The sequence below is a fragment of the Syngnathus typhle genome, linkage group LG1 (assembly GCF_033458585.1).
Source record: "Syngnathus typhle isolate RoL2023-S1 ecotype Sweden linkage group LG1, RoL_Styp_1.0, whole genome shotgun sequence".
In the NCBI taxonomy this organism is placed as follows: domain Eukaryota; kingdom Metazoa; phylum Chordata; class Actinopteri; order Syngnathiformes; family Syngnathidae; genus Syngnathus; species Syngnathus typhle.
This window is the reverse complement of record NC_083738.1, coordinates 23,315,858-23,337,072: the sequence shown is the minus strand read 5'-3', so window position 1 is coordinate 23,337,072 and position 21,215 is coordinate 23,315,858. Positions and strand designations below refer to the sequence as shown.

General features: G+C 48.7%; 4 protein-coding genes across 6 annotated transcripts; 1 reads left to right on the top strand and 3 right to left on the bottom strand.

The window, feature by feature from the left end:
• Window positions 1-1,864: 1,864 nt before the first annotated feature.
• snapc2 (small nuclear RNA activating complex, polypeptide 2) lies at window positions 1,865-4,233 on the bottom strand. Its single transcript, XM_061272911.1, has 6 exons — window positions 3,904-4,233; window positions 3,293-3,466; window positions 3,100-3,226; window positions 2,845-3,027; window positions 2,623-2,711; window positions 1,865-2,543 (listed from the first exon to the last, which is right to left on the bottom strand). Exons 1-6 carry the CDS (start codon window positions 4,117-4,119, stop codon window positions 2,334-2,336), a joined length of 999 nt encoding a protein of 332 aa, XP_061128895.1. The 5' UTR covers window positions 4,120-4,233; the 3' UTR covers window positions 1,865-2,333.
• oxa1l (OXA1L mitochondrial inner membrane protein) lies at window positions 4,227-9,338 on the top strand. Of its 3 annotated transcripts, none has more exons than XM_061272884.1 (11): window positions 4,227-4,380; window positions 5,418-5,552; window positions 5,631-5,708; window positions 5,777-5,996; window positions 6,247-6,390; window positions 6,473-6,558; window positions 6,669-6,833; window positions 6,909-7,013; window positions 7,103-7,265; window positions 7,629-7,709; window positions 9,146-9,338. In XM_061272884.1, the coding sequence occupies exons 2-11, from the start codon at window positions 5,487-5,489 to the stop codon at window positions 9,250-9,252; spliced, it is 1,215 nt and encodes a 404-aa protein (XP_061128868.1). In that variant the 5' UTR covers window positions 4,227-4,380; window positions 5,418-5,486; the 3' UTR covers window positions 9,253-9,338. The 3 variants fall into 3 exon arrangements, 2 of the variants coding, with proteins under 2 accessions (XP_061128868.1, XP_061128858.1); XR_009713762.1 differs by lacking the exon at window positions 4,227-4,380 and adding an exon at window positions 4,696-4,854 and having other exon boundaries at window positions 7,152-7,265; window positions 9,146-9,202; XM_061272874.1 differs by lacking the exon at window positions 4,227-4,380 and adding an exon at window positions 4,696-4,854.
• On the bottom strand, window positions 9,339-14,113 carry slc7a7 (solute carrier family 7 member 7). The gene is made up of 12 exons (XM_061272851.1): window positions 13,961-14,113; window positions 13,684-13,820; window positions 13,375-13,494; window positions 12,597-13,217; window positions 11,312-11,437; window positions 11,096-11,240; window positions 10,643-10,766; window positions 10,463-10,566; window positions 10,284-10,380; window positions 10,060-10,209; window positions 9,811-9,994; window positions 9,339-9,634 (listed from the first exon to the last, which is right to left on the bottom strand). Exons 2-12 carry the CDS (start codon window positions 13,748-13,750, stop codon window positions 9,561-9,563), a joined length of 1,812 nt encoding a protein of 603 aa, XP_061128835.1. The 5' UTR covers window positions 13,751-13,820; window positions 13,961-14,113; the 3' UTR covers window positions 9,339-9,560.
• A 1,360-nt stretch (window positions 14,114-15,473) lies between these two features.
• si:ch211-212k18.5 (sal-like protein 2) lies at window positions 15,474-20,562 on the bottom strand. Its single transcript, XM_061272924.1, has 3 exons — window positions 20,487-20,562; window positions 16,122-19,147; window positions 15,474-16,052 (listed from the first exon to the last, which is right to left on the bottom strand). The coding sequence occupies exons 1-3, from the start codon at window positions 20,560-20,562 to the stop codon at window positions 15,897-15,899; spliced, it is 3,258 nt and encodes a 1,085-aa protein (XP_061128908.1). The 3' UTR covers window positions 15,474-15,896.
• Window positions 20,563-21,215: the final 653 nt, after the last annotated feature.

The following is a 21,215-nucleotide window of genomic DNA, read 5'->3' as shown; positions in this document are numbered from 1 at the left end:
TTGAAACATACACAAGAGCAGTACATAATTTTCCAAAAGACAATCTTAGTGTGTTTTTGTCCATTTTTAACTGATGTATGTAGACCAGGGGTGTCAAACTCTTGTTTGTCGCGAGCCGCATCGTCATCATAGTTTCCCTCTGAGGGCCGTTATGATTGTCAACGTCTTCTACATACGGTGTAGGCTACAAAACAAATTGATCAAGTTTTGAAATCAGAGACTCGTAAAAACTGTTCAAATATTTTAATAAGACAAATGATATTAATGCCTATTTTTTTTAAAGTGAAGACAATTGGTCATTTTAGTAATGATGCAAAGTCTCTGCAAATATCTGTCTTTGCGGGCCACATAACATGATATGGCGGGCTGTATCTAGACCCCGGGCCTTGAGTTTGACACCTTTGATGGAGACAATTTCTGTTGTTGGATTTGTATGGAATGTCATAGCGTTCAAGAGGTCTGGGTATAACGGCAGGATATTGGTTTGAATGTTCATATTAATATATATAATTGATTGCTAATCGTATACCGCCCCCCAAAAAAAGAGCTGTTTCAAGTCCTCTTTACTGTTAGTATGAAAATGCACAGGACGAGATGTAATACAGCCCTCAACAGCCTTTTACTTGATCACGTCGGACGGCTAACTAGAAATTAACAGAGAACAACTATGACCTCAAGCTTACCATTGGCAGAAGACAGGCCGACAAGTAACGCAGCTACAATCACGATAGAGAGCGACGCCATGAGCGTTACTTCACATCACGGTCGACGCTGATGAATGGCACAAAATGTGAGCTGCGTGGACTTTGGTAAGATGTCTCACAACCCTCTCCACCCACACTCAAAGTGTGGAAAAATCTCTGCCACCAATAAGAAGATAAAGCCAAACATATGTGCCGTATCGCCACGCCGTTGCACTCTGCCCTCTTACACCTGGAGCCTCTGGCGGCATTTTATGACAAGTGATAAAAATCAAACAAAAGCAAGCCTTTGCTTTCCGATGCCTCATTGGCAACGTTATGCCTGCTGTAATGTACTGATCGCATTTCTCAAGCGGAACATGTTGGTTGAGGCCCTGTCCAATAAGGAAGTCAGATTGGTTCCAGTCATATTGGACTTTTTGTTGTTAAATGAGTGAGTTTTGTTTGGGAGTTTAAGATCAGGGGATGCTTTGAGATTAATTGTCAATTATCGTCTATGTGAAGCCCTTTCACACTACTTGTGATTTATGTCGGTTTTCCAAACTATCTTGATCGTATGATTATGTTGGAATATATGTAACCAGTAATAAATAACCTAGCTTGTCCCATCCTACACAACGTCGTAAAACATTCACTTGCTATGTTTTGACTAGAGGTCAAGGGCTTTCTCTTCCGTATCCAGTCCACGCTCACCCCACCCTGTTTCTCTTAATAAAAACAGGGTGGGCTCTTGTGGGAGGCCAGAGTCAGACGTCATTCGATCATTGCTGTACGCACAGTGACGAATGGACTCTCCGCCTGCAGGTGCCCGAAAAGACTTAATTGTCTCCCATGTGGTTTTTGCAAAATAAGTTGGAGTGAGCACCACTCTAACATTTTGGTGCCGAAACCCGGGACCCTCATACCCGCCATCTGGCTGACGGAGGAAGACGTGCTGCATCGTCGACAAGCTAGCGTCCATTAGGAGGACCTGGAAAAGAAAGTCCTGGGAAGAGAACTTCTTCGCTGGGCCAGCATCTTGAGTCTATCTTCGTCTGACAGAGGTGGATTGACGGGACCCGGCAGTGCAACGAACCAGGGGTCAAGTAAGTTAAAGCCCTAAAGTTGTGTGATTGTGTTGTGAAACGCGTAAAAGTAAAACTGCACAGGGAAAACATAAAAAATAGGCAAGACAGAAGATTTTAAGTCTTGTGGAAGGAGGACATTTACAGCATGACAAGCTTCCTCTCCTTTGACCGCTCATGCTAATACAGAGAAAGAAAGAATAGATGCCCATATGACAGCAAAACGTGTCATTGTCGGATTATTGGAACATTCTTTGGATTATAAGAGCCCCTGTCCATACAAGAAGTATGACAATGCTGTTTGTATGCCCAACGACAAATTACCAGAGATCAAATTGTGTGTGTACACTAAAGTTAAAATTTACGGATTACGATCATGATCTTTCTTTGACATTCATTCAATGCATTGGCAAGGATCACAAACTGTTTGTCCATTCACCAGACGTGCAGCATCGGTAAAGATTGGCCCTTTGAGTAAGTGCTTTTATTAGAGCCAAGAATCAACACTAATACAAGAGTGAATTTACACCCAATGGAAATGTTGTGTGCCTAAAAGCAATATGAAGTCCTATCTTCTCTTCAGCAGTTCCATTGGAATCATGAATGGGTTGAGAGGGGGACAGAGTCCCGTCCAATGTGGTTCGCCACTCCCCAATGTTTCCCCTTCGGCGGCGTTTTGTTGAGGCTCTGGATCGCTTCCTCCCCGCTGCTTCTGAAGCTCCGTCAGAACTTGTCGCGCCTTCTCGGAGTCCTTTGCTTCGGACAAGTTCTGGTGGGCCTGCGGAACGGAGAGCAGGGCTGCAATTAGTCAGTGGTCTGTCTCCTCGGTGCTGGTCTTCTTGTAGGAGTGACTCCACCTGGATGAGATGTCTGTGCAAACTTTGGCAGGGGAGGAGACTCAATTCTTCTGGGAGAGACATCACCAAGTCCAAGACCACGGCGCTCTCTAAAGAACATGACAAGAGCGTAAATAGACTGGTAAAAGTACAAGTACAGAGCCAACTTGTTTATTAAAATAAAAAATAAAAAGATTTTTTTTTTAAAAAGGACCAATTGAAATGGACCCGCCCCGCACTCACCCATGGCCGTGAGCTCACACTCGTCCTCTGACTTGTGAAGGCCACTCAGGTAATTGTAAATCCTCTCAAAGTCCACCGCGAAGTCCTCAGAGGTGGTTGGACTCGAAAGACTCGGCTGCTCAACTGGGACTGCAGGGGAGGCCGTCTGACCCGCACTGGCAGCAGCTGGACTTTTTACCAGCACTTGGCCAAAGGTAAAGAGTCAAATGTGTTGAGACATTTGCTCCCAATCGCTGTCTGCATCCCGGTCCATACCTTTGGCCGGCGTGGGTCCGACAGCGGCACTCGGACAGACGGTTCTGTCGTTGCTCATCGCTGCATCAAGCTGCGGCAGTTGGCTGTTCCTGAGAGTGTGAGGCTCCGTGGATGCCACGGTCCACATCTTCTGGCAAGAAAACTTTGGTGAGCAGCACGGACACACATTTGAGCATCATTTGGCCCACGGCACCTGAGCGAAAGCCTTGCAAAGTGGTCCGTTGAAGCTCCCAGACACTGCCTGGGCCAGACGAGTCCACATCTGGATGGGCACCATCGCCTTCTTCTCTGCCAGCGTTCTGGTCTTCAGCTGCAGGATGGCGCCAGAGATCACCTTGTTCTGGAGGCGTTCCACCACAGACCGGATCTAAGAAGACCAAACCAGTGTTGGGACACTTGTAAAGAATGACTGACTTGGCCATATAGTGCCCAACAACACACAGGCGTGAAACACTGTCACTTGAAATTTCCCTCATGATACATTGCACCCATAGAATGGTTTTATTATTATTATTCCGTTCCAAGGGTTTGATTTTTGTCACGAGACATATTCATGGGTTGTGGCGTCAAAGATTAAACTGTAGTAGTGCAAGGTTCGTATTTCCAAAGAATTTCCCACCCGCGAGGTTTTAACTGTGCGACAATGACGTCATGACATTAATCCCTTCATGGTGATTAGGGCACGTGTGAATAAATTGGCAAAAGAACCCACGAATAAATTCATATGTGCAGGTGACACGACCGTCCCGACGCCATGTTCTGCTGTGTCAGAACAACTGTTCGGAAGACTGAACAGTAACGAACCTCGCAATCGGAGCGAGAAGGGACATCTTTCTTGAGCAGACTATAGTCGATGTTCTCCAGCGTGCCTCCGTCGCGGGAGGAGCTCTGCTTCTTCAGGGCGTCCAGCAGCCTTCGCTGCTCCTTTCTGGACCACGCGCAGGCTTGCTTGGTTCGGCAAGGCTTGGGGTCCGGGTTCAGGTTGCGAACCGGTTTGCGCGTGCGAGGCGGCGGTTTCATGTCGATTCGACTGCGCTCAAGGCTGCAAATCAATCTGACTCGTTTAAAAGTAAAAAGCAAAACACAAGTCAGACTGACTTCCTGTATTGCTCGTGACGTCACGCATATTTCCGGTGAAAGCGTCCCAACCATAGCGTCACTTGTAATTGCGAACATATTCCAGTATTTTACTTTTTACATGGCTTTTAAGTGCCTACAGTTGAGCGGTGTCCGCCTAAATAAGAAGACCGAAAAGGTTTTCGAGTTAGACGACTGTTGAAGGTAAAGTCGCTTGCCAACTAGCACTTTCTTCAGCAAATCTTATAAATATAATTTATGTTCGTGCAATTCATTCGCCTCGCTGCAGTCTTGATTAGGGAGTCTTTATTATAAATGTGAAAAATATATTCGTCATTCCAGCCTGGTAAATTTTTTGGGGGGAAACTTGCAGATAATTTGCAGGAGTAAATATATTCAATTCCCAAACCAAATCCGTTTAAGACTGTTGGTCTATGCTCTAAATATATAACTTTATTGTCAATTTGTGATTCAGTCGCTCAATAATAGTTTATGTAAATAAATAAAAAAATCTCCACCGTCTTCCTTTTGGGTTTCCGTAGTTATATTATTTCCTGTGTCAAGATGGCAGCCATGAGGAATGGCCTGACTCCGGCTTGTCTCGTGGGACGTTTTGTCCTCACACAAACTGCGAGACCTAACGCGGGCAGGCAAACGTGGTCGGGCATTTGGAAGCACGTATGTTTCCCCTCCGTCTCCTACTTTAGGTTTCATTCCCAGAGATCGAAAACGGCCGAAAGGGTCATTCTAGCTGGCTAGCCAGCTAGCATCACCACATCGGATTGTGACTTTGACAAGAGCATCAAGACAGCAGACTTTACTCAATCGAACACAACGGACGACTGTATTGAGGAGAACTATGAACGCGGTTTCTCCGGTTGTAATATTATTAGACCGGATAGGATCGGTTAACCTCAACAAACGGTAAAGTAAGAGAAATTCCGAATCAGTCACTGTTACAACAAACTAGTCAGTGACCTAAGCAAATTCGATTCCGACCGAGCATGTTTTGCATGTGAAATCCTGACAAGTACCAATTTCTAACTCGGGAAGTCACACCAGAATTTTTGGGGGGCACTTTATAAAGTGAATATCACCAGTTGCTGTTGATTTGAAACTTTTTTTCTTTTCCAGATGGGGGAGCAAACCTTTGACCCTATGAATTTTCTGAGAACGTTTGAGAAACCTTGACCTAGCTCCTGCTTAACTTTGCCTGTTGCTCCTTTTCCCTACCAAACTAGCGCTGGCTCCAGAGGTCTCATGTGCACACGGCATTTGACTCAAACAGTTGGTCCGCCGGCACCACATCTATGCTGCGCAGGCGGCGCCATGAGAAGCTGCTGCTCTGTGTGGCCGTGAGATACAACAGCTCCCAGGTCTGTATACAAGCTGTTGAACTCAGGAGGGCTCAGAAGCCACTCAACTATTTGAACAGCGTTCTTTGTTTTTGCCAGACTCAGATACTGAGTGAGGGCGACCCTGTGGTGGCGGCCAACAGCACCAGCGTCCTCCAGCAAGCGGTCCCCGAACAGGTCAGTAAAACATCTGAAGTGTGACAAACTGGCAGATGTGTTATCTTACATATGGTCGGTGCTTCCAGGTTCCAATTGGGCCTGTTTCCGTGGCAACGGGAGACAATGCCGCCCTGTTGCTGACGCAGGCGACGGCCGATGGAGCGGAGGTCCTGCGAGCTGCCGATCCGGAAGCCCGTCTGATCGACCTGGGCTTGGCTGGCCACACCCCGGTGGGTGTCATCCAGAACCTGCTGGAGTTCGCGCACATGGATGTGGGGCTGCCCTGGTGGGCGGCCATCGTTATTGGTAAGCAACCGCAACAACAGCACATCATTGAAAGTACTGCTGCAAGGTCTTTGGTTGGAAATGTCCATTGAACCGAGTAAATTGAACTACGCTGAAATACACGTGGGCACAGTAAAACTCACCCGCTTCAGGGCTTGATAAAAAGGTCCATTTGAAAAGTACATGCAACCGGCAGAGGACAGCAAGGACTTCACTCACACGCCAGTTAAAAATGTGGTTGATCTAAGGTGAACTGTTTGTGTGTCATCAGGGACGGTGGTGGCTCGCCTGGCCGTTTTTCCCGTCATCGTGAAGGGCCAGCGGGAGGCGGCCAAACTCAACAATGTCATGCCCGAGATGAGCCGACTTAACACCAGGATGACGGAGGCCAAAAACAGCGGGAACAAGTTTGAATGTAAGCGGAGCGGCGCTCGGCTCCCGTCGGCTTCGTTCCGCTTGCGTTTGCGCTCGCTGACCTTCACCCTGGACCTTTGCAGTCGCCAAAGCGTACACCGACCTCACCTTGTTCCAGAAGAAGCATGACGTCAACCCCCTCCGCGGCTTCTTGGTTCCTCTGGTGCAGGTCAGTGTTTGTTCTGAAAGGTTTGTATCCTCCACAGTATGAAGGTGTTTTTTTTTTTTTTTTTTTTGGTGGGGGGGGTCTGTCTGGCTGATGTTTGTCCTTCTCCCCAGGCTCCCATCTTCATCTCATTTTTCATGGCGCTAAGGCAGATGGCGTACTTGCCAGTGCCGAGCATGCAGACAGGAGGCGCGCTGTGGTTTCCGGATTTAACGATGGCCGATCCCTTCTATGTCCTGCCTCTGGCTGTCACGGGAACCATGTTCTTCATTCTGGAGGTACGAGTCCCTGATGCGTATCCTCGAGGCTTCTTGTTACATCCAAACCGTCAGCATGTGCTCTGTTGCGCTTAGCTGGGCGCCGAGTCGGGGGTGGACAACCCCAACCTGCGTGCCATGAAGACCGTATTCCGGATCATGCCCTTCGTCATCCTCCCGCTCACCATCAACTTCCCCACGGTGAGGTCATCATTGACATTATCACCTTTCTCGTCTTTGCACCCGGGCGAAAAATGAAGGGCAATCCCCTCCCTCCATTGTGGCTTCAGGCCGTGTTCACCTACTGGCTCACCTCCAACTGCTTCTCCTTGGCTCAAGTGGCGTTGCTCAGACACCCGCTGGTCCGAGACAAGCTGTCCATCCCCGAGAAGATCAAGCACCCGGCCTCGGCGCTGCCTCAAAATGACGGCTTCATCGCCAGCATGAAGAAAGGTCGGTTCAAATGTGAGATGTAGGATGCTAACTGGTTCCGTGACTAAACTCACAACTCGTTTTGGGGATGTCGTGATGTAGATGCAGATGTCGAGGTTTTCCCTGTTGCCATCTACTTTTAGCCTAGTTTAAGTTTGCTCGTACCATAAGTGTTAAGTATCTGCGCTTTACTTGGGAATGTATTTTTCCAAGGACGTTTATCTTTACCCCCAGTGGTTGAAATCTGCAACTTGGCAAGAACATCAGGTATGATGTGTCTAGGTTGGCAGACTAGGCTGGTGGTTCCCTTTTTTAAGAAAAGACCAGAGGGTGTGCTCCACTCTGATGTCCGACCTGTTCAAATGTTTCCTCTGTGCCCTCCAGGATGGAAGAACGCGCAGCTGGCTCAGCAGCTGGAAGAGCGAGAGAGACGCATCAAAAATCATCTGGACCTTGCTGCGAAAGGTAAGTGACCTGAGACCTTCAAATGTTCTCACACACACACACCAAGGGAATTTTGTTTGTGGAGTAGGCTTGCTTGTGCCGTATCTTTCGCGACCTCAATTCACCCCCAAAACACCAAAGGTATTCTGCATTGAAATTGTGTTTGGCTTACTTGTCTCATTTTACCAATCGACTTTGGTGTGTCTTGACTTGAATGGCAACAAGTGTGCACTCGAGTGGAAGAGCATTTAATTGCTCTGTCTCAACTCAAGTGTCCACAACATGCTACTTATGTGTGCTACTTATAAAAGGACAATTTACAACTGTAAAATTCTTTGTTTGCACAGTATCTATTGGTGTACCTTGCATAAGTGCAATGTTATTATTTTTAAACTCATTCACTGTCATTGACTGGGTGCTATATAAGTGGCATAAAATATTTAGCGCTTTAGCTACGGTATATATTCTTCTCCGCCACGAGAGCTACCAACGCAAGCTACTTGGAGGTACTTAATGGACATCCATGCTCAACGATAACATTTGTGTTGGTTTCTGGAACGATGTGTGTTTCCTGTCCGTTGCGGTTCATTTGACCAAAGTGAAATGACCTTTTTGCACGTATAAAAGTATCAAAATGTCATTAATGAAAACGCTGAAAATGATTGTGCACCAAAAAAAGTGCTTGATCAAATCCAAGGTTTTTTTGTGGAATTAAGATGGACTGATGCCGATTCTAGAAGTGTGCATGTATGCAGTATAGTTTACATCTACTACAATAAGTGATTGACTTACCTTCACTGTGTGATTGAAGTCATATGGGAATCAAGCTTTTGCTAGCTGGACGTCAATCAAAGTTCGGGGTGTCCAATTTTCATGGGGATCACAATTTTGGCCGCCACCATTAAATTATCCGGACTGCCTGTAATATTAATGCAGGCTCTGCTGCGTGTCGATTGAAGCACTTTAACCGCTAGTCAGCCAAGCACTTGTGGGCAAACACATGCCCAAGGCTTTACGAAGTTGCTTGAAAAAAAACGGAGTCCCCATTGACTGATGAAAGCAAGTCGCGTCGAGAGAAGAAAGTACAGCAAAAACTGGAAATGACGCATCACGGTGAGGAACTCGATTCTCCAAAGGGATCGACATCATTGTCTTGATTTTATTTTATTTTTTTAATGCAATTTGTTATAGTATATATTTTTTTCTGGTAAAATGTTAATTATTGGGTAGATTTTATATATTTTTTTAAACATCTATTCTTAGTACAATCTTTTTAGATTAATTTGAAACAACGTAAGTGTTGTAAACGTAGTAGGAAAAACACGTTTTTCATAACAATGAATAATTCTGATCAGTAACTGTGATGACATTATTGATCATAATAATCGTGATGATTATTTTGCCCATAATTGACCAGCCTCTTTCCTTTTGTTCCATTATTTTTCTTTCTTTCTCAGGTCCACTGAGGCAAACATTTACCCACAATCCTCTACAGCAGATCCCTGCCGCCAAAGATACGAAGAGCCCAACCAAGACGAGGCCGTGGAAGGACACGATGGGATGAAGTGTGTCGTGTATGTATTTATTGATAAGTATTGTCACTGTGTATGAATTCTATTTACATTAAAATGGAAAAAACACTGACACAAATCCTTTCCTCATTGTTTTATTATAAATAGCTCCATCAGCACTCTCAATGTTCGAAAGACCATGAAGAACAGTGGTTGGAGTAACATATAATAATTGTCATCTCAAAAAAGCAGTCCGTTTAAAAATAAATCTCTCACATCATGTGATGCCACACGTCTATCTCCTAGAAAACCCACGTTCATCCCAAGAGCTGTGTACATGTGTGTGTTGGTGTGTGCGTTTTCAATCATCATGATCGACGTCCATTTCTGTTAAAACCGAGAAGCACACCTTCTGAATGAGCACTCCGGACTGAGCTGAAAAAACATGAACAGAAGCTGGGTTAGAAAGAAGCACACCCATTTGTGAAAGGAGTTTTATCTTTCATCTGTGTTAAGTTGTGAAAAGGAAAAACTGTTTTTTTCTCGACACAGCAAAGATTTAACTGACCGTTCCTCTATGTGATGTATGCTGATATTTCATATTTGCTTACCAATGATGCTCCGTAACCACGCGGGCCTCTTGTGAGCAGGAGTGTAGCAGCAGAGGAAGTAAACGGGTACACCAGACAGTGCGATGCCGATGCCAATCAAGGAATTGACGGTGTCACTGTACAGGGGCACCACTACCAGGAAGATGCTGAGCAGGCAGAAAATGATGGGATAGACGAGGCTGAGCTGCAAGGGAACGGCACTTAGCGTTGGGATAGCTGTTGGGAAACGGCCTTTCAACTGATTCCTACCTTCAGCGGCCTTTTCCTGTCTGGCTGCTTCCAGCGCAGGTACAGTTGCCCCAGAATGGAAAGGCCCACAAAGAACCAGTAGCTGAAGCTGTAGTAGTTAATGAGCCTGAAGACGTCCTCCACACACAAGTAGATGAGCGCCATGATGCCCTGCGGGGAGAAGTAGAACATAAAAAGCCAAGAATGCAACAATAGAGGGCAAAGGTGCAGTGGAGGTGACCAACGTTGAAAAGCAGCGCCGGGATGGGCGTGTAGCGGTGCACATGGATCATACACAGGTTATCGGGGAGGTGCCCTTCTCTGGAGCCCACGAAGAACAGCCTTCATACGCATCACAACAACAAAACGGAATATGGATCACAGGAACGGACGGCGGGACAATGAGCTGTCTCTTTGTATTCACCGAGAGGACGCCAGGATGGAAGCGTTGAGTCCTCCGAAGCAGGACAGAGCCACTGCCAAGGGAATGGTCCAGTTCATCACACCAAACACTTGGTCCGCAAACGTCTGCGGGTGGACACGTCATACAAGCATGATGACCAAGATTATTAGGCAGACGGAGATTCTTCGCTCGCGCACTCACCACAGCGACGGCGTCGCTATCCAAGATGGCGTTCATGGGCAGAATGGCATAATAGGCCACGTTTGTCAAAATGTAGATAACCGTCACGATGGGCATGGAAATAGCGATGGCCAGTGGCAGATTTCTGCAAGGCAATAGCACACATCTTGGGTCATTTAATGTGTCCCCACTCACCTCACACGTCAACCTGCCATTTTTGGCCCATCTTCTGTTGCCTTGGGGTCATTTCAATCGCCCTCTGGCGTTCCCCACGGTTCTGTCTCGGGGCAACTCTAATTCTGTCAAATTGTCTCTCGTACGGATGACAACCAAAATTCAAATCTACCATACATCTTCAGAAACCTTTCCCCTAACGGTGTGACTTTTAGTTTCTGCCTCTAACAACAGCCCTGATTGGTCATCTTCTTAGCTGTCTCTTTTGTAAAACCCCTCTGACAGATTTTCTTCATGTACCTTTCTGGGTTCTTGATCTCCTCTGTGACAAAGTTGAGCGTGTCCCATCCGGAGTAGGAGAACAAAGCAGAGTAGAGAGCCAAAGCGATGTCTCCAGGATCCTGAGACGATCCATCGAAGAGGCCCTCAAAGTTCTGTGTATGACCTACCAAAAGGGCAAAATTAGGTTCGATGACCACCGCGCTGACGATCAATCATCGTCCATCTTCTAAGAACCTTGGAAGATCTTGACCAGGCCTGTGATGATGACCGCAATGAGGGCAATGACTTTGGCATAGGTGAAGAAATCTTGAACTCTGGTTCCCCATTTCACATAGGCACAGTTGACAAAGGTTAACAAACCTGCGGAGATACAAAATGCTCTTTATTTTGGGATGTTATATTGCCACAGCACACATGCACACCCTCAAATCTCTCAACAAGCTCCATCCTTTGCTGACGTTTGCTCTGCGTTAGGAAACGGTGCTGCTGACTGGAGCGCGCAGGAAACAACCGAGTACAGCACATACATTCAAAAATCTCGTCCTCCCTTTCTCTCCATGTCCTCGGCAACCCTCCTGAAAGACCAAAACACGCCGGCCACCAATGGTCCGCACCACCCCGATCATCTTCCAGAATATGGACAGCTCCCGGATCAAAATAAGTTGGAACTCGGCAGGAAGGGGGCTCAAAGACAACAAGCGCTACACCGAGGTCATCTGAGAGCTAAGCTAAGGCGTGTTGCTAGAGAAAAGAAAGAAAGCGCTCGGATCGCATTTCACAAGGCGGGAGTCGCAACTTGGTTGCTCACATGCTGCTGGGAAGCTGCTCCGTTAGTTTTCACATTTGTGATTGCTTTTTGGAACTCACAATTGGCGGGTGGCTTTTGGTGTCTTGTATCACATTGCCAAAGTGAGCCAGATCGTCACACAAAGCTTCCAATATGGGATTTGGTCTGAGAATGGTCTCAGTTCCAGTTGAACATCTTAGACCCAAAGATGTTTTCCCCCAGTTTGTATGACGAGCAGTTGGGGTCAGAGTCTCAGCTCAGTAAGGACTTTAACTCGAAGCTATCAGCTAGCCTTATCGCTTTGCGCGCGTGTGTGCGTGAATGTGATAAAAAACGCTTTAAAGATGCGCAAGTTCTCATCGCTTGCCAAGTGACGGCATCATGAAGGCTTATCTGAGTGACTTCCGCTACAAGTTCTGGCTTTGCTTCTGGGCCTCAGGTTGTCTAGGCCTCTGGTTGCCCAAGCGTTGGCACGTTTTTGCTTAGCGAGCATGTCACATGTGTGTTTCTTAATACTTTGGTCAATGCGTCAGCGTTGCTCTTTTCTGTCAACTGGGAAAGGTCAGCCAGCCGCTGACCAAAGAACAGCTTCTTGCCGTTCCCACGGCAAACAGAGTAAAGAGCGTGACTAGTAGCAGGATTGTCAAACGGGAACATGCAGTCCCTCGGCAGACTTCCTTCTTCCAGAGCGGTTTCACTTCTGTGTAACGGGACGGGCGAGGGTCTACTTACAAATGCAAGCGGCCGCTAGCAGCCGGTTGGCCACGTAGGGTGCTATGCAGGTGGGGAAGATGGGTTGCACCATGTAGTTGGAGAAGGTGATGGCAATGACGGCTTGGCTGGTGGGCTCGATGATAAGCAGCGATGTCCAAAGGCGGATGAAAGCTAGGAAGCCCCCGAAAGCCTCCAGAATGTACGCGTAGGAAGCCCCCGATTTAGTGATGGTGGTCCCCAGCTCAGCGTAGCACAGCGCGCCGAAGACGGAGAAGATACCGCCGACCGTCCACACCACCAGGGACAGGCCGTAGGAGGCGCTGTGGATGAGGACGCCCTTGGGGGACACGAAGATGCCCGAGCCGATCATGTTGCCCACGATCAAGCAAACCCCGTTGACAAGGGAGATCTCCTTTTTCAGCTTCATGGACTCTTGAGATTTTTCGGCCTTGACCGACGGGGGGCGGCCGTTGGAGGGCTCTTCTGATGGAAGCGGACTAAAGGACATCCTGTCTGTGTTTGGCTCACACTTTTCTTTTTTTTTTTTTTTTAATTCTGCAGTCTGGTTAGGATTTGAACCAGGCCAAGCCAAATGGCTCTCCGAAATGTCTGTGGCTATCTCAAATGGTCTCCTGCCATCTGTGGAGAAAAACCCAAGTTGACATAAAAAGATGCCGTCAAGCATGGGGAGCGACCGCACAGCGCCTTGCTCAGAGCTTTCAGCTGCCGGCGGTGTCTTTTTTTTCTTTTCTCAAATCGTAAACACTTTGACAGTGTCAGCATGCTGACTACTCACATGTTTTCCAAAGTTCATTATCAACAGCTCCAGGAAATACAAATGGAGCTTGATGCCGAGTCAGGCTGTTCTTCACCCTGCAATCTAAAATATTGTCCTCGTTCTTAGCATTTCCAGTCCCTGAATGGATGAAGATTGCAAAAGTAAGCACATTGTAAATACACGCCTCTTGACATATGATTTAAGCTTGCTCTTTTGTCTCCACGAGCATTCTTTTAACAACCACAAACGATTAGCGGATAAAATAAACTCCCGGGAGAGGAGAAGTTGTCTTTACGGTGCGTTCGTTGCTGTAGGAGAAGCTGTTACCTTTCACGAGGAGAAGAGGCGCAGCCCAGGACTTTCTTTGCTCGCGATCAAAGTGGCCTCTCCACATACGCGTGGGAGCAAGGTCCAAAGAAGGCGCTGATAAGTCCACCTACTCAAGGTTAGATTCTGCCTTGGCTCTTTATCAGAGAAACAAAGACAGATCAATCCCCGTCATTGATGGCTCTCGGGATTCATTTCTAGTCTAAAAATAGATGTCACTTTCATTGTTGGGATTGAGAGAGGCAAAGGTGATCAAATGATCCCTTTGAAAGCTTACCTTGTCCAGTGTCCTTGCAGATGGCTCAACAAGTGTTGTGTTGTTGCTATGTGCTGAGCTGATGTGTCCTCTTCCTTTGCTTGCTTCCTCTTCCTCGTGCACTTGAGCCTTTTTATGCACTAGTGCTTTCTGCTGAGGAAGGGCGTGTGGCGGGCTGGGGTGGGTGGTGCTGGGGGTCGGGGGGCACTCACAACTAACTGTCTTTGTGTTTCCTGAGTGACTTTTAATGAGATTATAACGTGTATCTAACTGGGGGAGGGGGGGCGGTGTTCTTTCACATAATTATTGCCACTCGGTTCGGTTGAAAGTTTGTTTGTCGTCATCTTCACAGAGGACCAACAGTCTCAGTTAGATTTCCGGAGAAAACAGAATTTAATACTGTATATTTGTGCACTGATTGATTTTAGGATCACACGTACACACTGCACATAAGGAGCATGGTGACCTCTTGTGGCCAAACGCCGTCATAAAAACTTAAATGGGCTGAAAAGGTACCTTGTCTTTCCATTGGGTTCTGCGTTTGCAAATTCCTTAACTCATTTTGGGGGTGTTTGTGTCTTTTCACTGAGGATGATTAAGTGTGTTGCATTGATGAATGTGTATTGAAGTGAGTGATCAACATGTGATTGAGAAACACGGGGCTCTCAACCTCTTTGTTCCACTCGCTTCCCCTAGACGTTCTTTCTCTCGGCGACCGGTTGCCATGTCGTCTAAAAACTATGGTGGATGAAAGAGAGCCCTTTTGGGGACAGCTGGGCCAGGTCCCCCCCCAAACTTTCACCAATCCTGCCTGCAGTCACTCTGGAGAGATCCTAGGGGGGGCTTGAGTGGGAGGGGGTAGTATTGTGTTGGGGATTAGAGCTTCCTGTGTGTCAGCTCATTACACGGGTGGGATATGGAAAAGGTGGGGGGTGCAAAGGAGTGAAATGAAAACGAAAATGAAAGAGAATGTGCATGAAAAAGTATGACACGGGGGGGGGGGGGGGGTGATGGCCTCTCCAGCTGCACACACAATCAGACTCTCACAACCTTTGATTACACACACACACACGCACAAAACACTGTGGGCAAGAAAAAGCTGAATTAGGAGCAATCAAAGGAACATCCCCCCCACACACACACTTCTCACTCAGCTCCACTTCTCAATCCATCCATTCACATAGAGGCCACCATCTCCATCCATCCATCCATCCATCCATCCATCCATCCATCCATCCATCCATCCATCCATCCATCCATCCATCCATCCATCCATCCATCCAATAAACCAAAATAAATCACAGCGCATCACAGCAATCCAAATGATTCCACACAATCATGCCCTCTAGTGGTTGTTTGAAGTACCGAGTATAATTTGATTCGTTTATGAGAAACTATAACATCGCTGCTTGAGTGCTTGAGTTATGCTAGCTAACGTAGTGTCCAGTGACAGAAAAGAAACAATGCGCTTTTCACATGGCCATTATTTTATTACCTTGGAACACATATATTTATATATATATAAAAGGTTTTCAATCATTTGGCTGCACTATCAAAAAGGGGGCGTGGTTTAAGCGAAAGGGCTGGTTCAACAATCCATTATCCATTTACTTTGAGACATTCACGGCTGGAGATGCTGGAGCAGCACACGTGTTCAGTAGCAGCATCACAATTCCACAGCAAAAAGAACAAAAAGAGGATCGTGAAAGTCGGGGCGGATTTGCAGTGTCATACGGCTGCTTTTGGCGTGCACTTGAATCAAATATTGACCGTGCTGTCTGATATGTCGACAAAAAGACCTCGCCGTGCTCTTGGAAATACAACAAAAAGAGTCGAAAGCGAGTCACTACAACACAAACTATCTATCCATCTATCTATCTATCACCTGTATGAGATGAAGGGACTAGAAAAAGGCCATTGGCCTAACAAGAGTGCCGTACTAGACTTGTCCATAAGTTCAGCAGGAAGCCTCATCACAAAGAAGCTTTGCTTCTGGGTCTGTGCCACTTTCTTTCTTTTCTTGCTTGGAGCCCGGAACCTCGGAAGCATCACTCTTGTTGCTCTCAGCCTTGGTGGAGGCAGGCAAAGGCACAGGGTGAATCTTCATGTGACCCTGTGAACGAGAAGCACGGCTGTATTCAATCGTGTCATGCTACTGAATTTTCAAATCAAAAAGTTGTACCTTTAGGCCACTGCGGCTAGCGTACAGCTTTCCGCACTGGGCGCAGCTGTAGGGTTTGTCCGAGCGGGGAGGTTGGGAGCGCGCACCTGACGCAGTGACGGGCAGCTCCAGACTCTCTGAGCTCTCGTTCTCTGCTTCTGCTGCAGCAGGAGGTGGTGGCACCATGTTGTCTCTCTCGCGGTCACTCTGAGACGCGTCCGGCGGGACGTTGACGTCTACTACCGTGCTGCAAGTTACTGGGCTCTCTGGAGGGCTTTGTGGATTTCCATCCGGCGTGCATTCGTCGTTGTTGTCAATCTCGCTGGTCTCATGGAGCTTTGACACGCACAAGGAGAATGGGCCGTCGCTAACGTTCACTGCGGCAGAAGCAGAGCTCACTGTGGGGGCTTTGCCAGGGCTTCCCACGTCAGTGTGGGCCAACTCTTGGGAGTTGTTTGAGGGGCTAGCGTCATCAAGGTTGGTGTCGCTCAGATCTAGGGGGTCCTCAGGTCCTACCAAATGTGCTTTATGGGTTAGCGGTGGGCTAACGCTGGGTGCTGATCCCTCAGATTCCTCCATCTTGACATCGCCAGTGGCGGCGGTCTTGGAAATGGCACTTTTGGAGGTTGTGAGAGCCAGGGGAAGGAGCTGCTGAGCTTCCGACGGCGAGCCGCCCGGCTCGTTCTCGGCGTCAAAGACTGCGCTCTCCATTTCTGTACCATCTTCTGCTTGCGTTGCATCTTCATTGGGCGGTATTTGCCCTCCGAGGTGCAGGCGGATGTGGTGCTGAAGCACCAAGGCATTGGTGAACTTGCGTGGGCACAGCGGGCAGGAGTTAAGCGCCCGGGAATTGGCCGGTCTGGCCCGATGAGTGGCCAGGTGGGCTCTGAGGCTTCCCTTGGTGGAGAAGGAGCGACCGCAGAGCTTACAAGGGAAAGGGCGCTCTCCCAGATGAGTGGCCTGATGCAGGCGCAGGGCTCGCGCGCAGCTCAGCACCCGCAGGCACACCCCGCACTGATTGGCCACTTGAGCGGCAGGCAGAGGGGAAGCGGCGGAGAAGCTGGCGGTCAAGTTGGCTCCCGGAACTCCTTGGCTGGCGTTGGGACCGAGGCCGAGGGTGGATAACATTTCCCTGTGATAGGCGGCGGAGACGCTACTCAGGTCGTGACCGTTAGTGTTGGCCTCGGCCAGGGTGAGTGAGGAGGCAGAGGAAGATGAGGCTCCTTCCTGCGGCTGCTTCTCAAGCTTCTGTACCAGACGCTGCAGCTTGGAAGTGTCTGAGGTCTGAGCCAGAGTGGAGGGAGAGGAGGAGGGAGAAGAGGTGGATGCTTTGGGGAATGGCGGGAAAGGAAAGGGTAGCTGATGTGCTGAAGTCAGGTGGGAAGCGGACGGGTGACCCGCGGGCCGCAGAAGGGCCATGTGGTGAGGGGACGCGCCTCCCGGGAAGAGAATCTTGGGGAGGTGAGCCACGCGGGAGTAAGAGGCAGATGTGTGGAGGGCTGAGTGAGGAGGAGTGTTTTCATCAAAGCGCTGTTGCTTCACCCCTTTAAACTGCGAGGAAGAGGAGGACGTGGAAGCCGGCGGCACGGAGCTGGGTGCGCCGCCGACCGCTGAGGCCCGGTTCAGTTGTAGCAAGGAATGGGCTGTTGACAACAGCGCCATGTCCACAGAGGGCGGCAGAGGTAGAGAGGAAGGAGACGGCCGTGGCGATGTGCTGGACAGGAATCCCAAAGCCATGCTCTCCGCCAAGCTGGAGGGAACGCTTCCTTTCACTCCGTGAAGGGACTCGTCGTCGTCAGCTCGCCGCTTCCTCCGCCTCTGGACGGCGCTGGAGGCCGAGGCCGAGGCGCTCGGTGTCTGCTCCGAGAGCGCGGGGGGCAGCAGGGAAAGGGAAAGCTCCGGGTTCTGCTCTCGGTGGCGCAGGAAATGAGCTTTGAGGTTTCCCCGCGTGGTGAAGCGGCTCAGGCACACCGGACACTGGTACGGTCTCTCTCCCGTGTGCGACCTCAGATGGATCTGCAGCGAAGAGTCACTGCTCAGAATCTTGCCGCAAAAGCGGCACATGTGCTGCGGTCGTCCCGACGCTGAGGCGGAGCCTAGAGAGGACACGTACGAGAGATCTTGGGAATGGCTTCCGGCGGAGAAGCTAACACCGTTGCTGTGAGCAAATAAAGCTGTGTTGGACGAGGAGCGTGGCGGCAGCCCCAAAGACAAGGAGAGCGGGTGAAGGGAGGCCACGGACGAGGTCGACACGCCGGACGATATGGCCGACGGTGTCCTGCTGCCGTTGACCTGCAGAGCGCCTTGTTTGGAATGAGGCGGCTGGGCAAAGAGGGCCGACGGCAGGCCGCTTAACAGCGATGCCGCCGTCGTGGTGACAGGCGTGCCAGTTGAGGGGCGCGCCGGCGACAAAGACGTTGCTTTCTGTTGGCTCTCAGCCCCACCCGCTCGCAGGTTGCTCTCCTGCCCTAGGACGACGCCTCCGAGCTTCAAAACGTGCCTGCAAATTTCCTCCGTGATCTGCATCTGGTGTATTTGTCTCTGTTGTAAAACTCGAAGCTCCTCCAGCAGGACTGCGAGGGTGGGCGGCACCTGAAGAACTTGGGGGCCCAGCAAGTTGGAGGCTTGCTGCTGAGGCGGGCTGTCACCGCCACACTGCTGTGGAAGGCACTGGGAGGATGACGAGGAGGTAGCGTTGGTGGAGGAAACACCCATGGTAGAATGTGACATGGCTTTGAAGCCGGACGTCTGTCCCACGGGGGGAGGCGAATGTGTCTGCGAAGACAGCGACGGGTGAGGAAAGTCCGGCGAGAGGGAGGAGTGAGTGTTTGGTAGGGAGCTAGCGAAGGTCGCAATGTGGTTGGGCCAGTGGGGAGGGGGGGAGCTCTCATTGGGCAAGGAGGGCGCGTGGAGCCCGCCGGGGGACGGGCGAGGGGCCAAAGGGGGCTGGCAGTCTTGGACTGATCTTGGCGAGGAGGAAGAGGACCCCGATGAGGTGACTTCGGACCCGAGAGAGGTGGATGGCGACTTTATGCACAGGGGATCATCTGGAAGGAAAGAAAGGCAACATGTAGCAGGATGCTTTTGCTCACTTGATGTTGTGAGCCACCATTTTCGATCCAGCCATAAACTAAATTTGTACGCGTTGACTCCATATCACCAATTGTGTGGCCTTGTTGGGTACACACTGTTGTCGGATCAAAGTCACCTAAAGCGTTCGTTAAGAACATCTCACAAAAAAACATCTCTGAGCATTCAAGTAGTAGTAGTGTGTGTCTGTGTGTTGTCTCAAAGTCCTCAAACACACACACAAAAAGCTCCCAGTCCACCTTGTTGTCAAGGCAACACATTTCCCAGGACAATGGGCATCACCAAGACAACCCCTAACCCCTCTTAAACCCCCCACAGCCTCCACCCCCGTTCTGTCCCTGTCTTTCATCTCCCCATTTACCCTTCCCCCCTTACGTCACAGAGGAGGTCAAGGGTCAGGCCAGGCTGAGGGTCCTGGCACTGTCCGCACATTCTGATTGGTCAACTCATCTGACCTCTTCTGCTCAGGGGTCAAATTCTTTCAGAATCTTGAGCTCAGAGTGAGAAAAAAGCAAAGTGCATGTGTGTGGAGAAGGGGGGGGGGGCAACAATGGCGAGAGTAACTTAACTATTCCCTCCTGCAGAGGTAAAGTGATTTATCAAAACTCAAAGCCTTTTGCATTGAAAAGTCCAACGTAAAGACCTAAAGTCTCCAATTAGCTGCACAGTTGCTCGGGGAGCTCACAAAAAATATTTAGCAATGAAGAATTCTATTTGATCATTTTGTAAAAGAAACTAATCAATCAACACTACATCAGCCAATTAAAAGTTCCGATGTAAAAGTGACAAATGGACATTGACAAATGAAGAAAGTTTCACTTGTTTTGGTTTTAAAAGAATGAAAGTTGCGTTTATTTAAAAATAAACGTGCGTTAACTTAGATTATGAGGTGCAAGATTACAAGTTGTATTTTTGAAATGAACTTCTTCAAATATGACGCCGTACCTTCATTAAACATTATTTTTTATAAAATTACCACTCAAAAATAGTCCCACATAGTTTTGTTTAAGTGCCGGGATGCCTATGAGGGCTTTCTTTTGAAAAAAAATATTTGAGTTTGAGTTCCTCTATAGAGAAGCAGGAGAAAGAGAGCAAGGGGGCGCCATTGAAAGATTATCACAATAGAAAGAAGGGTGCGAGATTAACCCCACCGCCACCACCACCACCACCATCTAAGCCCTCAACAACAAACCGTCAAAGACCTTCATCAGCCTGTTGCTTTGGTACCAATGAGCAAGTCCCAAAGCTGAATATCAAGGAAGACATTTCGATAGAGACACACGTTTGATTTCTTACCGTGAGCGAGCACCTTCGGGCCCCCCGGATCGGCGTTGACGAGATGTTGGGGTCTCTTCTGTTTCCGGCGTGACATGATTCACGACGAGCCAGGAGGAGGTGCAGGAGGAGGAGGGTTGCTGGCTGTTGCCAATGGTTTAGCGACGCTCCTCAAATGCATCCACGACAAGAGATTGAAAAAGTTCCTGCAAGTTTCCCGTGAAACAATTCGCTGGAAAGAAAGAGAAGCGAGAGGAGCTCTTGCAGGTCTTCATAAGAGACCGACCGCAGTGTGTATGTGTGTGTGCTTTACCAAAGTCTCCGCTCCCCCCTCACACACACAAAAAAAAAAAAAACTTGACCAATTTGCGCTCCTCCTCTCCCACGGCTTGCCCCGCTGCATGCACATGTAGCGAACACACACGCGCGCGCACACACACGTACGTACGTACGTACGTACACACAACTGCTCCTTGTTCTGCCGTATTTGCATTTCAATGGCGTGGAACTCGCAGCCTCCCCTCTTCTCTCCTCTTGTCTCCCCCACGTACGGCGTCATTTGTCTCGCTTTGGCTCATTCACCAAACGTTGCAAATTTAGTGTGGACAGATAATTAAGTCGTAAGAGAAATTGAGGCAACAACTACAACAGGTGTTCCAAAAACCGCCCTGTTTTTTTTTTCATTATTATTATTTTGTCTCTCACTGCGGAATCAAAAGCGAAATCAAGAGTTCTAAATGCTTATTGGAG